Source organism: Anser anser, assembly GCF_964211835.1.
Source record: "Anser anser genome assembly, chromosome: 6".
Classification (NCBI taxonomy): Eukaryota; Metazoa; Chordata; class Aves; order Anseriformes; family Anatidae; genus Anser; species Anser anser.
In genome coordinates, this window is record NC_139726.1 from 1,946,416 (window position 1) to 1,961,683 (window position 15,268).

Below are 15,268 nucleotides of genomic sequence, written 5' to 3' on the forward strand. Positions count from 1 at the left end.
TGATTATTGTTCACTGGTTGGCCACAGCCAGCAGTAAGAGTAGAGGCCCTCAAAACAGAGGCCCATAAGCAGTGGAGACGCAGCTGTGTGCTGAAGTGCTGGGACTGTTCTTGCCTTAATGGGAACTAAAATGGCCATCAATTTTCTGGCGAGGAGCTAGTTCCTGAGGAGGGGATAAATGACACTCTGTCGAGCGATATTCTAGCCATATTAAAAAATGGCTTTTTGAACCTGGAAAAAATGCCGGTGAAAATGAGATCCTCTCAGATTGAGAATAAGCAGCTATGATTTGTCACAGCAGTTGAGCTAACAGCTATTACAGTTAAGAATGTAGACCAGTTGCTGTAATGGTCCCGTTTTGTTACCCTCATAACTTCACAAAACATTCACTGTTGGGTGAAAAACTTCCATGTTTGTCTCTTGTATCAGCAAAATGCCTTCACCTTTTTGAGTTCTTTGAGTGTGAATAATATACATCTTTTACCCATTGAAAAAAATTCTGACCATTTTTTTTCACAGGCATAGCTCAAAAACGGCTGAACTTTGAAACTTCAAACGTGGCATGTAAATAGTCCTTAATGAGAAGTACGTGCTTTACTAAGTTTGAAAACAGAAACTGTTTTTGAAGTAATAGTTCTGAATGCTTGAGAAGATCAGGATTGCAGTGAACCTTTAAGTCTGAAAGTTTCAGAGGGTGTTTTGTGTGCGTGTGGCTTTTAGGAATGTGCACTTCCTAATGTATGTCAAAAGCAGAGCTGAACAAACTACCTATAATGAATAATTCACCTGACAAATTTAACCTCTGTTCTGCTTGTAGAATATCTGGAAGCAGGTAACAATTTTGAAGGAAACAATTCATTGTTCAGTGTCTTCAATTAATATAAAGCTTTTTTTTTTTTTTTTTTTCTGTGGGTGACCTGCACTTCACAGCAGGTGCATGGTATTTGATACTCACATTTCTAATGATGTGCTTGATTTTATTAGGATCAGTAAGTCACTGTTTCCTGACTGGCTGAATGCACAAACACTGTTCTGTTACTAATAAAGCGCACATGTAAAATGTTGTTTCCATTTTCACTTGCCTTAAAATTTCAGTTTTCCATCCCTTCATGACAATAAAATCCCATCTGTAGAATTTTCACCTCTTCAGTTTCATTTTGAAAACTGGGTGTATCCACAGAATTTTTTTCAGGCATTTATTTCTCTCTGATCAATGGACACCAGCAGTGACTGTGAAATGTTGCTCCATTTACTTAGGGAAAACTCACACTGAAGATGAAAATCACCCCTGTGCAGTGGGCTGGCTGAAGGTATGCATCACTTAATCCCCACTTCACCCTAATTGTGAAGGCTTAGATGGGACTTGACTGGTGCTAGTACTCTGCAGAGGGGTAAATTTCTCCCTGAGGGAATGCTGTGCCCATCTAAAGACAGCAGCTTTTGGCTTCCAGTGCCGCTCAAGTGTTCCAGCCCATTTAAGGAGTTCTGGTGTTTGTACATGGTTATCTTAGAGACTTCCACCGTCTGAAGTGCTTACCCTAAAAGATTTGTACTAATTCAAACCTTTGGAAGGATTTGTGTCAGTTTTAAATGTAGCGATGTGATGGCGGTGATTAAAGCACTCACAGGAATCCTAGGAATTAAACTAGCTTAGGTGATTATGATAAATTAAGAATTTTTACTTATGACCTTGTGACTCCTTGCCTGATATCTTGGGGAACTGAATATCAGAAGCCCAGCGCTTTTTATAACAGCCACACCTGAGAATGGTGCAGATCCACTGGGACAATCTGATGATATTTTACCTAATCAGGGCTTGGGAGTGTTTCTCTTTTAACTCGATTGCGATTTGGAGTTCAGTTTACTGAGAACTGAAACTTCTGATTTAACTTAAATCTTTCACGAAGGACACGAGGGTGAAGTTAACTGGCATATGTACAGCAAAGAGCAAAAGGGAGGAGGGTTTGCACAACAGCATGCTCCAGCTGTGCCCCACCACAGGTGCTGTGTGTGGTGCATCTGCCAGAGCCAGTGGCCACTTGGCCCTTGGTTGTGGCCTTGCCTAACGTGGAAAGATCTTGATGTCCAGCTGCGTGTGTTTGCAGGTAGGAAGGTAGGTGTGTTGTGGTAGGAAGAGTAGGTTTTGTCATCGCCAGCTGTGAGGGGCCAGTGGTTAGCCCTTGTGGCTAATCTCTGGTTAGGCCTAGATCTACATAGTTTGGGCTAATTCCAGTGAATAGCCTTAAACCTGTAGTTCACGTCTTGGGGGAATGTGTTTCTTAGGCCCCCCAGGACTTGCATTTTAAGTCCACAACTGAAGTAAATGTAATACAGCTTACGGTGCAGATGGTGCTGCACGATCAAAAGTTACGTGGGGCATGACACCAGCATGCAGCCACACCACGTTTGTGCCACAGTTGCACAGTCTCGGGAGGGATCAGGATAACTACACAGTCACAGCAGGGAAACAGAAAGGGTCCAACAAAAGAGCAGGCTGCATCCAGAGAGGAAATTACTACAGGGAAGATAGAGGGCATGAGCGTAGGAAGTTCAAGTTGCCATTTAAGAAAATATGTGGACTTTGGCATACAATCACTACTAAAACATGGTGCTAGAAGGAGAATTTGGGGTAGCATGGTAGAAGTTGCTGCCCAGTAATGGAGCGTGTGAATTTGCAGAACGGCACCTCCTCTGTGTCCGCTCACCGAGGGGTTGGTGTCTCAGAGTAACCTTGGTAACATCGATCCACATAGAGGGATGGGACATCCTATCTGCTCTGCTGTAAATGTACACCCGTCCGCACGGTTACTTCCCCATGCAGACAAGCCTTTGTTATAAATTATGCAGTTAAACAGTTGCCATAGAGAGGATGTAGCAATAGGAGGAAGGTTTTGTAGCAGAGAGCATCGTCCGAAATTTCAGAAGCAAGAGGAGCAGACGATGCTGTCTGTGCCTGTGAGCAGGAGGCACCGAGGGGGCAGCCGTTGCGGCACATCCTGCTAAAGTACGGGATCAGCAGAGTGACTTTGGGACTATAGTCTAGAGAAGGAGAAGCAGTGACCGAGTTTGTTCTGAGAGTATGGACGGCTATACTGCTGAGAGGTTTAATGTGGTGACAGTAAACAAAATGGTTTTTTCCGCATAGGCTACTTTTCGTTGTGCCAGTTTACTGGCAAAAAAAATGCAAACTCATCAACTAATTTTGTCTGTGTGGCAAATGTAATGCGTTATCATTATGGGAATGTGAGGATAGCAGAGGCTAAATCTTTTATTTATCTCAGTAAAAGATTTTCAGTCGCCTTATTTAAAATATTTATTATGTTTTAGTTGGAAGAACTTGTTAATATTTTAACCATCCCTCAGCTACTTAGATAGCTGCCCGTCCTTTGTTTGGTCATGGGAAGGTTTTTAAATAGGGCTCAGAGAGCTGCACCTTTAAAAGCAACAGGAAAAAAAAACCCTCTCCAGATGTTTTCTAGAAATACATAAGTCGATGATGAACTATTTCTAAGCAGAATAGAAGCATGAATGTTACTATGTTCGTGATCAGAGAAAAGTGATAAATGCTGAATACATCAGCTCACTTTTCATGCTAAACGGCCTGTAATATTTAACAAGGTGAATACCATAAGAAAAAAAAAGCATTATAATACTATATATATATAGCTACATTATATATATATATATGCATATATATACATATAATAATCAGTCTGCTTTCAGCTCTAGGAACCAGACTGTTGTTGTGACCCATTCCTGTAAGCATACAGGTTTTAATATAAAATGAATTACTCAAAAGTGGATGGATTCTGAAAGACCTCAGAATAAGTTTCAAAACTAGCTTAAAAATACAAAATACTCTTTATTTGTACTAATCCTTGGATTCTTTGACACTTGTAGAGCCAGCGTATGAGGCACAGCAGCCATTCTGCAGAGAACTCTCCCATTGAGCGACGAAGTCTAATGACCTCAGATGAAAATTATCACAATGAAAGGGCTCGGAAGAGCAGGAACCGCTTGTCTTCCAGTTCCCAACACAGCCGAGATCACTATCCTCTAGTGGAAGAAGAGTACTCTGACTCATACCAGGACACTTACAAACCCCATAGGAACCGAGGATCCCCTGGAGGATATAGCCATGATTCACGACATAGGCTTTGAGTTCAAGAACCCGGGGAAAAATAGTATTCATCAGTTGATAACTTGCCATAACGTAGCTAGGAAAAACAATTCATCTTAATTTGGCAGATGTAATGCGGTCATACTGAGGTTACAATCTGCTGACATTTGATGTTAAGTAGGGGACAAAAAAAGTTACCATGCCCTTACGTTTATGCCCGCGATCATATAGGTTGTATTTGGGTTTTGTTTTTTTAGTACAGCATTTACATTTATAGCCATACCTTTTCTTGTCATTAGATATTAGGCACATCAGTTTGTAATTTAGGATACTTATCAAGGCACTTATAATTTCCTGTGCTGGAAATTCCAAATGACCAGTTCCAGTTGGAACCAATTTATAAGCCAATTCCTGTTGGAATTCGGGTGAATTGACTGGAAAGTCGACTTGAGCATGTTGCAATCAATTGAAAAAAATAAACATGAAAAATCTGAAAATTACAAACCACTAGGAGCTGGAAAGTCAGCTACAGTATTTGTTTGCTGGAAGCTCAATTTACATATAGAGTTAGAATAAAAGTATTTTATTCTAGAATAAAAGTATTTTATTCTAACTACTTACTTCCAGAATGGCTTTTTCAGACAAACCAAACGTAAACTATTGAGAGTGCCAAATATCACAAATTATTGCAGCAGTTACAAAATACTTTCCAGTTTGAAATTATTTTTTGACCTGGCATGAGTGTTGCAGCAAAATGATTTCTTTAGTTTAGCCAGCACCGGCGTTTGTGTTGCGGTCAGCAAAGATGAACTATGACAGGATAAAGGGAAATAGGAAAAAGAACAAACTTAGGAATGGTTTGTATGGTTAGAGGTTGAGAATAGTTTTTTTTTTTCTTCTCTAGCTTACCTGAATACAGCTAGTAGTCCCAAAATGGAACATCAGTGGATAGATAAGTAATATTTTTTCTCCCATTTTTAGTATTCTGCCTTTTTAAATGGAAAACAATACACTTTTCTTACCCAGTGTGTAGACTACCCACATTCCAGTACATTTGAGTACCTGTTTATTACTTCTTTCAAAATCCATCTTTGAATGTCTGAAAATTCCAGTATCGCACAAGAATTCTCCGGAAGAACATCAGTTTAAATTTCAGTAGTGAAATCTGAGGGAAGGGGGCGGAGTTAAACACTCATAAATTATCAAAAGTTAAAATAGGATATTGGTCAGAATTAGCTTGCAATAAAAATGGAGTATCAGAAAAAAAATCTGCTCACATAAAGTTGTAGAGCTGATGTTTTTAATTCAAAGAACCATGATAAATCTTTCGAGATACTGCTGCCTTACTTCTTAATGATCACTTCTTCTCACCTACTGAGTCTTCATTTCTTTTTAAATAGATAAACTTATGTGATTAGACCTTACGTCTTACATTATCAGTGAAGCCTTAGATCCAATATGATGGAAAAAGTTACCGTAACTGACAATTTTGTACAACACACTAACGTCTTTAAGCAGAGACTCCTAAAGCTCCACACTGCATGCATTTTCTAAAATTGACAGAACTATGCTGAACATGCATTTTTTATGCAGGTTCATGTCAAAACTATTTTTGCAAAAAATGAGGATCATTGACTTTTGTATCCGCTTATTTTCTTCCCAAAAGCGGGCTTTAAAAGCATGTAGCACTAACTGAACTTCCTGGATACTACAGTTTATTCTACTTTCTGGACCAGTTAACAAAGATCACTGATATTTTCCACCACCATTGAGTCTGGTTATCTTCTTGTTGTTAACAACAAGAAAAGTAATTCATCTCATATCTGGTATAGCCAAAAGTGATGTACATCTCTAGCAGCATTAAAAAATCATGGATGCATGATTAGTTTTTTAAACAATTCTTCTGCCTAAAAGGCATCCTTAAACATTACTAGATGATTCAAATGGGCCAGTTACCAAGAAGAAAATTAGAATACCTGCATCCACTGGAGTAATAGAGTTAAGAATGGACACGACAGACCTGATCCCCTTTGATTTTCTCCAGCTGAATGCCTGCAGATTCCAAAAGCGCATTTAGGTTGAGAAAGTACCACGAGATCTGGTCTGGGAATGGTAGCTTCAGCTGCCTTCTCTAATATTTTCTGCTATAGCACAGTGGAGCATTCTCCAGTAATTTTTACAGATCTTTATTACATGTACAGCACACATACCTGCATGAGAAAGAAGGCATTAGGCAAAACATTTTTTCTATAAGCTTTAATAAGTTTCTTGTTTGTGTGCATTGAAGTATTAATTGCAAAGGATGCACTGAGATGTATAAAGCTAGATTAGACAGCTGTTTATCTTTATTCTGTAGTAGCATTAGGGATCAGATCATTTAATTGCTTGAAGATATTTGCATTTTAATGGCAGGTAGCTGCGGAGTACCTACATATATTTTCTAGTAAACAAGGTTACTGCTTTATCATTTCCTAGACAAAAATGGCATTTATTTCTAGAGCCTTTTGGAGCCTTGTTTTTAAGTCTTCCATGTCACGCTAGTAAAGGGAAAGATCTACACAACACATATGCATAAATTCCATCACCTGCAGCATCTGAAGTGCCAAAACTACTTTCTTTGTTCTAATAAATCAATCTTGTGAGGGAACTCATGTATTGTCTTGAAGGAACCTATCGAGTTCCTTTATTATATGGGTTTAAGTTTACTTTACTATTGTATGTAATTAGTTTACCCTCTTCTCTCCCACTGTCCATTCCATTTTAATATAAGAATTCAATTATAAAAGATCCAGCAGATCTCATTGCTTGGTGTTTTTTTTATTCTTTGAAGATAGATATATCTTTAAGTACAAATATACTGAACATGCTAATAGATTATTAATTTATTCTAGATACGAGCTACTGGAACTCTTTCATTTTTAAAAATAAATTATTTTTAGGAAACACAGTAATCAGTAACAGCTGCAATGTTGATCAGGACATGTTAACTCATAGTATTTGTATTAGAACTTCAGCAATGCTAGCCAGCTGTATTGTGATTTATTATGCAATGGCGCTATATAAAATTGTGAAGTTCATGTATTCCTCAATGAATACGAGTACGACTAATTTTCCAGTCCTCATACCATTTCTCTTGCTATTAAAATATTATTACAGTAAAGATCAGAGTTCTGTTCCTAAGCTCTGGCTTATACAGAGAATTTTAGAAATGTTTATACTTTTTTTTTTTTGGTTACCTGTTTTTTTCATTAGGACATTTTTGGATTAATGATAGTTTACCCAATAAAAGTGATACGGCAGTATTAAGATCTAAAGACAATATATGTCAGTGCATTCATGTGCTTGTGAATGAATTAGCAAAGTATTTTAAAAATCTTGAAGCCACTTTAAAGACAATTCATTGTTAAATTCTTAATTTAAAATATTTCCTTTTTGGCAAGTTGTATTTAACAGATGTACAGGTTCTTATACTAGCTACGTGGCCGAGCAGTTATCCTATGGGATGTGCACCTCACAACTGACGGTGTTTTCTCAGTGAGTATATTATGAAATTGCTGTTTAAAAGGGAAGACAATTAAAGCCGTTCTATATCAGATTTTAGTTTATAAATAGTAGGCCAAATTCTGTGATCATTTTCCAAACGTGTTGGGCTGGTAAAAATCAGTTGAGCACCGCTAGTGCAGCGTGGCCCTACGCCTAGATTTTACTCTGAAAAATCATCGTACCGTGGAAATCAGGTGGCGCCCCAGATTCTGTACTTGATAAGCAAGAGGAGTTCCTGAAGCACGCCCCGTGTCTCTTGCTAGTGACACCACTTCTCGTTGAGCCTGCTTCTGGTACCGCGTGTTTCTGGCTGGCTCTGACGGACCCAGGCACGGGAGCGGACGTGGGGTGGAGGGCGCTGGGTGGCTCCAGCAGGGCAGCTGCCAGCGGTCATTCGCAGAGCGTTACTGGTGGTTTCTGCAGATAGAAGAACGTTTTACTGTTTTTTCTTTTTTTCTCCAGATTTGAAAACTTCTTCTGAAGTTGGTATTTGGGGGTTTAACCTGTTGTGTCCCTTGCTTCTAAAATGTTGTTTAACACATACTTGTGGAGTGAAAATTACAAAAAGGAGGACAGGTAGCTGTAGGAACAAGAAAATGACAGTAGTTACTGTAGATGTGCATAGACCGTTAAGCTGCAGTTCAGTTTGACTGCAAGTCTTCTGAATTCAGTTTGGTTTCACTGCTGTAGACTCCTCTGAAATCTCCCCAAATCTCTTTACCACTATCACTCTACCATTCTCAATATAATATTGATAATATTATTATCTTAGAGCATACTAATTTGAGTATATTAGGGCTTTCATTAGTCATGTTTGCTTTAGAAATATATCAAATGTGTCCTCTGATATATTTTGTTTTCCAAGCTCAGTGCTTTTAAGCCTGCCCTTGATTCCACAGTCTTCATGTTTTTAAAGAAAAAAATAATTAAGAGACCATGAAGGAAAAAAATCAATTTTCAAAACCAGATGCATGTTATGTAAAATGCCATTTATACAAATCTATTTTCTCTTCTAAAAGTCATTACTTTAAAATTAGGTCATACACCCCAGTTGGTGTTAAAGCAGGTTTAGATACCTGGCTGTCGTGTCTTTTGGTGCAGTTACCTCCCATTCCTTCAATCCTTACTTCTCCAAAGAGTAACAGGACTGCAAGGTACTGTAACGTAGCCAGCTTTAGCTTTGGGGAAATGAAGTTATCGCTATCATTAAAATGAGGCCAAAAGAGAGTATATTATTTGAAGAGCAGTTATTTGAATAACCTTTGTTAGATTGTTATTCGAGTGCAATTTATTTTATATAGAAAAATAAAGGGACATTTTAATAATGTTCTGAAAGGAATTAGCTTGGAAAAGAGCTGAGGATTCTACTTAGTATTAAAACTTTTGTTAAGCTGGAGACAAAGGTTTTCTCCCTGACATGGAATCCATTTAAGAAGTCCAGAGAAACAGTCTGCTCGAATCCACACACAAAACTGGGGAGAAGGTAGAAATTATTTTGAGGCAGTAATAAGAGTGTGTCGTTCCTTTTATGATTCATAGCTAATTTCTCTGAATGTGGTGAGGCGGGGAGTAGCACTGGCTTGGTCTCAGTGATGTTTCTAGACTTGCCTTTTCCCCTCAGACTTCTTGGCAGTGAGGGACTGTCTGGACTAGGTCCTGCAAACACCTGCTGCTGACACCGCGTTTCTAACTGCCTTGTCTGAGAGTCAGTATTTGCAAGTCCGACCGTAAATGTCACATACCACAGATCACATGCCTTACAAATATTTCCTGAAAAACAAAATAGAGTAAACTTGATGCCAGAGTCCCCTTTGATATTACTTCTGCTCTGTATAAGCAGTAGAAAATCAATATAGTGAGAAAATATATTGTACAGTACAGAATAGTATATTTTGCCAATGCTGTAAAAACAGAGCAAGGGAAAAGAAGCACATTTGTAATAGCACAAATTTACAATTAGTCCACTATTGCATTTGGCATTGTATTTTTGAAAAAAATAGGTAGATATTTTGATCCAGCATTAATGGATTTATTGCATTTTCAGTCGGTTTAACTCGTTGCCTGATACTTCAGCAGTTTATTTCTAAGGCCTTGCATTTTGCATACGTGACTTGATTTTTCACTAACTTCTATTCCCTCCGTAGTAATTAACGAAGAAAGAACCTTTTAAAATTACAAAGTCCACTGCCTTCATTTCTGCCGATTTCCTCCTCCAAACTGAAATTCCATGCACATAAGCAAACTTCTAATTACGGCCAACCAACGTATAGATTGTGGCAGATGCCTGCTGGCTGTACCCAAGGTCCGGAACGAAGCGCTCCCGGTGCCCGACTTGGGGCCGTAACGCTGCCAGCCGCCGTGTGCGGGGCCGGGAGGTGCGGGAGAGAAGAAGGGCCCACCCGGAGCGCTGGGACACCGCTGAGCATTTAAAACCGAAAGGAAAGCAAGCTCAAGGAACGCGTGCTTGGGCCCAAGGTGTGTTGACAGCAGCGGCAGGCCTGGCTCTCCTCCCACGCAGGCAAAGTCAGTGAGGTTGCACAGGAGCAGCACAGGGAGAGAATCGGGCGGTGCGATCGTGTGTACGCGTGAGGAATAGAGGGCTACAGAAAGAAGATGGAAACAACCATTCAAACTTCAAACCGTGGGCCTTGGGCTTCGCAGCTCCCAGCAGATCTGTTTGTCACTGCGCCTGGTCCCCAGGGATGGCTTGGCCATGCTGTCGCAGCCTCGCCGGGAGCCAGGTCAGAGTCACCGTGGTAAAGACATCACTGCCTCTGCCGAAAAAGATACCCACAAATGTACGTTTTCTGCTGATTTGCCCCTTTCTGTTTTTACCTCTATAGATACTGTATGTGTAGCATTCGACAAGGCATGCTGGGTAAAATATACTATGCAAATGTGTACAGTGGTGCATGCTTTGCTCTCCCTCTGCTTTTAGTGGCTTTCGAAGAAAAAAAAAAGAAAAGTGTTGTTATTTTTGTGATCAGAATCATTTAAAAAAGACGATGCAGACTGCATGCTGATAGTATCCTCATTTCTATGGATTTGTTTTATGGAATTTAGATGTACAAAAATGAACTGCATTACAATAACTTTTCTACAATAAATCAAAAACTACAAACAAACGTTCAAAAGTCTTCTGAGTCTCTGTGTTCAGTACTCAGGATGGGAAAATGCAGAAGAGTCACGAAAACAGTTCAGAACGTTGTGGCATTTTTATTGTTTAACGATAGTTTTTGGAAGCAGCTTCACGTTAGCATTTTTAGTCAAAATTAATGAGATTCTGAAGAGAGACGTGCGTCTGGTCTGAGATGAACGATGTTTATTTTTGAATCTATCTGCTCTTAAATAGTCGCAACCCAGAAGCACAGAAATCTGTGTAATATCTCACTACTCCATCAAGAAATAAAATGCTTTCAGCCAACTGCTCAGCTGAAGGATTCTCAAGAACGTTAATGGTCTTTGAATCTGATCCCCAGTATGATCTCATATCAATTTAACATTTGTTCCTAGAAAGAAACACGTATCAGAATAACGTGAGGTATTAAGGAATGAAGGAGTAATTGAAGCAAAACCAAGTGCTGTTTATAGTATCTTGAAAACAAGAAAGCACTGAAAGGTGCTACCTTTAGCTAAATCCAAAAATCAATTGCAGGAGTGGAATTACAGGGCGAGTTCCCTTCTGGAGTTGTTGGGGAAGCAAACAGACTTCTTCGAAGTGAATAACAGCAGCCTAACCGAAAGGCTGTGATCCTCTAGACCCGAACGGCTGTGCTTTCAGCAGGCATGGCAGTGGGGGACCGAGCCAGCTGCAGGGCAGCACAGAGTTGCACAGAGCTCACCGGGGTTGCTGTTTGCTCTGCCTTCTGCCACCCACCTCCTCCTCGGGTGCCAGGTGCTCCTCTTGCATCTCCCTGGGCTGTCGGGCACCTGCAACAGCCAGCTCCGCGGTGCTTCTGCAGCCTTTCGGGGCTGCCTTCTACGGACAGAAATGCGTTTACCAGGTAAGCTGTGTAATTATGATGTGATCCAACTTTGACTTTTATGTATCTAGTGCATGTGCTTAAATGTTTGTAAGTCAAATTACCGTGCCTAACTGTGTTCAAAATTAGATAGAAGCATGTGAGTTTTAATCAAAGCTGTTTAATTAAGAGCTCATGGCCTTTCAAATAAATAGAACAAAAATATTTTCTTTTGTGTTTTCATGTGATCCTAAAAGTTAAATGTTTGTAAACCACAGAGCTTATCTGCCTCCTCTCCGTGTTCGGTTTTGTTCTGTGTGGCCGTGCTTTCCCCTCCGCTGGTGAAACCACACCGCAGGCCGGCAGCGTGGTTCTGACCCGTGAGTACCCCCAGTCTGCTTCGCAGTTACCTGGAACAAGACGTACACGACCTGACAAAGGCTTTTGGAATGTCCAGGAGGAAATCGTGTAATTAGATTTACAAAAAGCCGTGCCGATTTTCATTCCTGGAAAGCTCTCACTAGGAATGGCAAGCCTAATGTTAGTGCTATCACGTAAAAAGCAGCAGTGCAGTGAATGTTGAACTAGGCCATCGTGCAATCGTCTTCGATTACGGCTGGACTACCAGAGGGAAGCAAGCGATGAAATCCTAACAGCTTCCTAGTCCCAAAGTACACCATGTATTCCTTCATCTTGTAAAAATGCCATCCCGTTCTTGCAGTGCTGCTGCAGCTTCTTAGACATTGCTTCAAAAAGCCACAGGGTCTAACAAGAACTAGGTAGGGGGGGAAAAACAATGTCTTTCTAGTTAAAGGTTCGAAACAACTGTGTTTTGCTACCTTCTTGCCTAGCTGTGCAAGTTCGGTCACACCTACCTAACCCCGGGACGAGCCCACGGGTTTCGGAATCACTCGGTGTTTACACTGGGGGACTGCTAGCAGAGATGTACCACTGCACCGAGCTTCTCAGCTGAGGTTCAGCAGCAAGGACGAGTAGTTCCTCTGCAGGCTGAATGCTGAACTTGCAGAAAGGAGCTGCTGCATTGCCCTGCCAGTCACAGCCCACCCCAGCGCCCGCCGTGCTGACGTGGGCAGTGGCAGCTCCTGCTGCGTGCCTTGGTTTCCCTTTCGCCTTCCCCTGTCAGCCAGGAGCTGCAGGCGCTGCACTCGGATGCCCTTCCTTGGTGTAAGAGCAGGACCTGAATCTTGGTAACTTCAGCAACTGGACAGCAGGAAGGTGTGTTTGTGCACTGTACTTACATGCAATAAAGTGTTGTTCTTTTTCCCAAGTCGTGCTGCTTGTCGTGTCCAAGGTTAAAAATGATGTCATTTCAAAACAGGGAACCAAAACTGCACAGGGTAAACAGCCTTCCTTCTCAAAGAAATGCTTTTTTTTTTTTCCCCAGCCTGACGGCGATTGTTCACCAAGCGAAGGTTTCAGACTGGCTGGAAGTGGCTGGGCTCACACCGCGGAGCCTGTCTGGGTTTCCTGCCATTTAGCCAGCCGACACTGCATTGCTGGAAAGAAGCGTGAAGGAGGAAGGCCACGGACAATAATATATTGTATCTAGTTATTTTCAGCCTGGACGACTACAGGTGTTACTGGTGCAGCGTGTGATTTATTTTTATCCTATTAAAGTTGTAATATTCCAGTTTGTTATCAGGATGTTCGTTTTCTTCAACTGCAACAAAAAGCACAAAATCCTGCAGATGCGAACAGAAACTCAGATTGCTCCGGGCCTTGCTACTTCAACTACGGGCCAATACTGCAGCAGGGAAAACAAAAGAAAAGCAAGGAGCCACCATCAGAATTAAAGCTTCTAGAGGGTTTTTAGAGGCAAAAAGCACTATGAGCCAAAATAAGAAAGGAGTATTTTATATGGCGACAGGACCAGATACCATGTGAAAGATGAAAGGAGAATACTGAGCAAAGAGGAGGTGAGAAGATGTACCAGCCTGCACAGAAATATAGAGCAAGTGGTCAGTGTGCACACAGACAGGAGAATGAGAGGCTGTGGTGCGGGTGAGAGGACAACGTGGAATGAGGAGCAAAGCTAGCAACATGTACTGTAAGCGACACTGTGTAATACTGTCACCTCTGAGTGAGGTGACACCAGCATGTCCAGAGCTGCTAAAACCTCGAGGACAGAGAAGCCTCTCCATCCCACCTCAGGGAGACGGAGCACAGCCCCTGGCTGGCTGAGCCCCCACCTGGCCACACGTTCAAAATCAAAGGAACACAACCCGAATATGTTGGTGTTGAACAAGGCCTTAAAATTCCGAAGTTCAGAGAAGCTCTGGAGATATGTTTTCAACTTAGAAAAACAGGCTTACCACCAGTTTCGCTTTTTTCACATTAACGCGTTTCTTCCGAGAAGCCAGCGAAGTTAAATCTCCTTTTTCAGGTAACTGCAGGTGTGTTTATCAGGCGCGCTGGTGTGGTTTAAAACAAAGGCCCCTCTAAGAGCTGCGGGACTTATCTCAAGCTCTGTAGAGAATATTTTGACAAATATGAATACTAGTGCTGAAAATACACGTTGCTTAAACTTACATCTAATCTCCAGTCTTGCCGAAAGACAAAACATTACCAACGGATGTAAATTAAGCATTTGTACAGTGGTTTACAAGAGTAAAGGCCTTGAGGTTAAAATGTAGGTGGTGAGTAGCGTGAGCGTGGCCAGACAACTTGCAGATAACAAGAGGAACACGGCGTGGATTACGTCTCCTGTACTTTCCAAGCAAAGTCATTTCCTGGAGAGGGGTGAGAGGCGGGGGCGTACATCCCAACGGGGGCGTACATCCCAAATGTCTCGCCTCGCCTGTGATGCGGGGATGCGCGTTCCCTGTCTATGCATGTGAGAAGCAGCCTGTGTGAGAAAAAGCAGCCTGCTGTGGAAACTGGGCTCCTGGGGGCTCTATGGAAACCTTTTCAGGCTGAGTTTCTTCAGAGAGGGGCAGGATTCAGCTTCTGCAGGCCGCCTCTGGCCATGTTTCACTGAGACTGCAGCAGGTTTGCAAAGAAATGTATTTATAGGCACCCCAGGCTCTTGAAAGAAATGTGGCTGAAGGGTTTCGCCACCTGCAGCCCCGAGCATGTGGGGCAGTGCTTTTTCTGTTTTTTTCTGGGTCCCAGGCAGGCTTGCCCCAGTCTGCAGGTGGCAGCCAGAGGGTGAGAACATGCCCCTGGACAGCGGGGGACTGGGGCTGCCAGCTGCATCCCAAGGGGGCTCCGAGCGAGCTCTCCTTGTGGGATGGATCCTTCAGAGGAGGCTCAGGGGAGGCCTCATTGCTGGCTACAGCTACCTGAGGGGAAGGTGTGGGGAGCTGGGGGTCGGCCTCTTCCCACAGGTAACTTATGATAGGACTAGAGGGAACGGCCTCAAGTTGCACCAGGGGAGGGTCAGGTTGGAAATGAGGAGACATTTCTCCTCAGAAAGAGCAGGCATGCCTTGGGACGGGTTGCCCAGGGAGGTGGTGGCGTCACCGTCCCTGGGGGCGTTCAAGGAACTGTTGGACGTGGTGCTTGGGGACACGGTTTGGTGGGTGACGTTGGTGGTTGGGGGGCGGTTGGACCAGATGATCTAGAAGAGCTTTTCCGACATGCGTGGCTCTGAGACTCAGCAGGCGGCACCCACACGGGGCGC

The 15,268-nt window shown here is 42.1% G+C and overlaps 1 protein-coding gene and 1 long non-coding RNA gene across 10 annotated transcripts in view; one reads left to right on the forward strand and one right to left on the reverse strand.

Moving 5' to 3' along the window:
- The window catches only part of CACNB4 (calcium voltage-gated channel auxiliary subunit beta 4), a 79,546-nt gene extending 72,318 nt beyond the window's left edge, over window positions 1-7,228 (forward strand). For 5 of the 9 annotated variants that reach the window (XM_083841114.1, XM_083841113.1, XM_083841116.1 and 2 more), the window contains one exon: window positions 3,901-7,228. In XM_083841114.1, coding sequence (XP_083697240.1) covers window positions 3,901-4,161 — 261 coding nt within the window. In that variant the 3' untranslated portion in view covers window positions 4,162-7,228. Of the gene's footprint in view, window positions 1-519; window positions 586-1,257; window positions 1,311-3,900 lie in introns of those variants that run through there. The other 4 variants (XM_083841118.1, XM_083841117.1, XR_014585839.1 and 1 more) reach the window with 3 other exon arrangements.
- Window positions 7,229-7,318: 90 nt separating this feature from the next.
- Window positions 7,319-15,262, reverse strand: LOC310901485. The gene is made up of 2 exons (XR_014585862.1): window positions 13,959-15,262; window positions 7,319-13,390 (listed from the first exon to the last, which is right to left on the reverse strand). It is a non-coding gene; the product is annotated as an uncharacterized lncRNA (long non-coding RNA).
- Window positions 15,263-15,268: the final 6 nt, after the last annotated feature.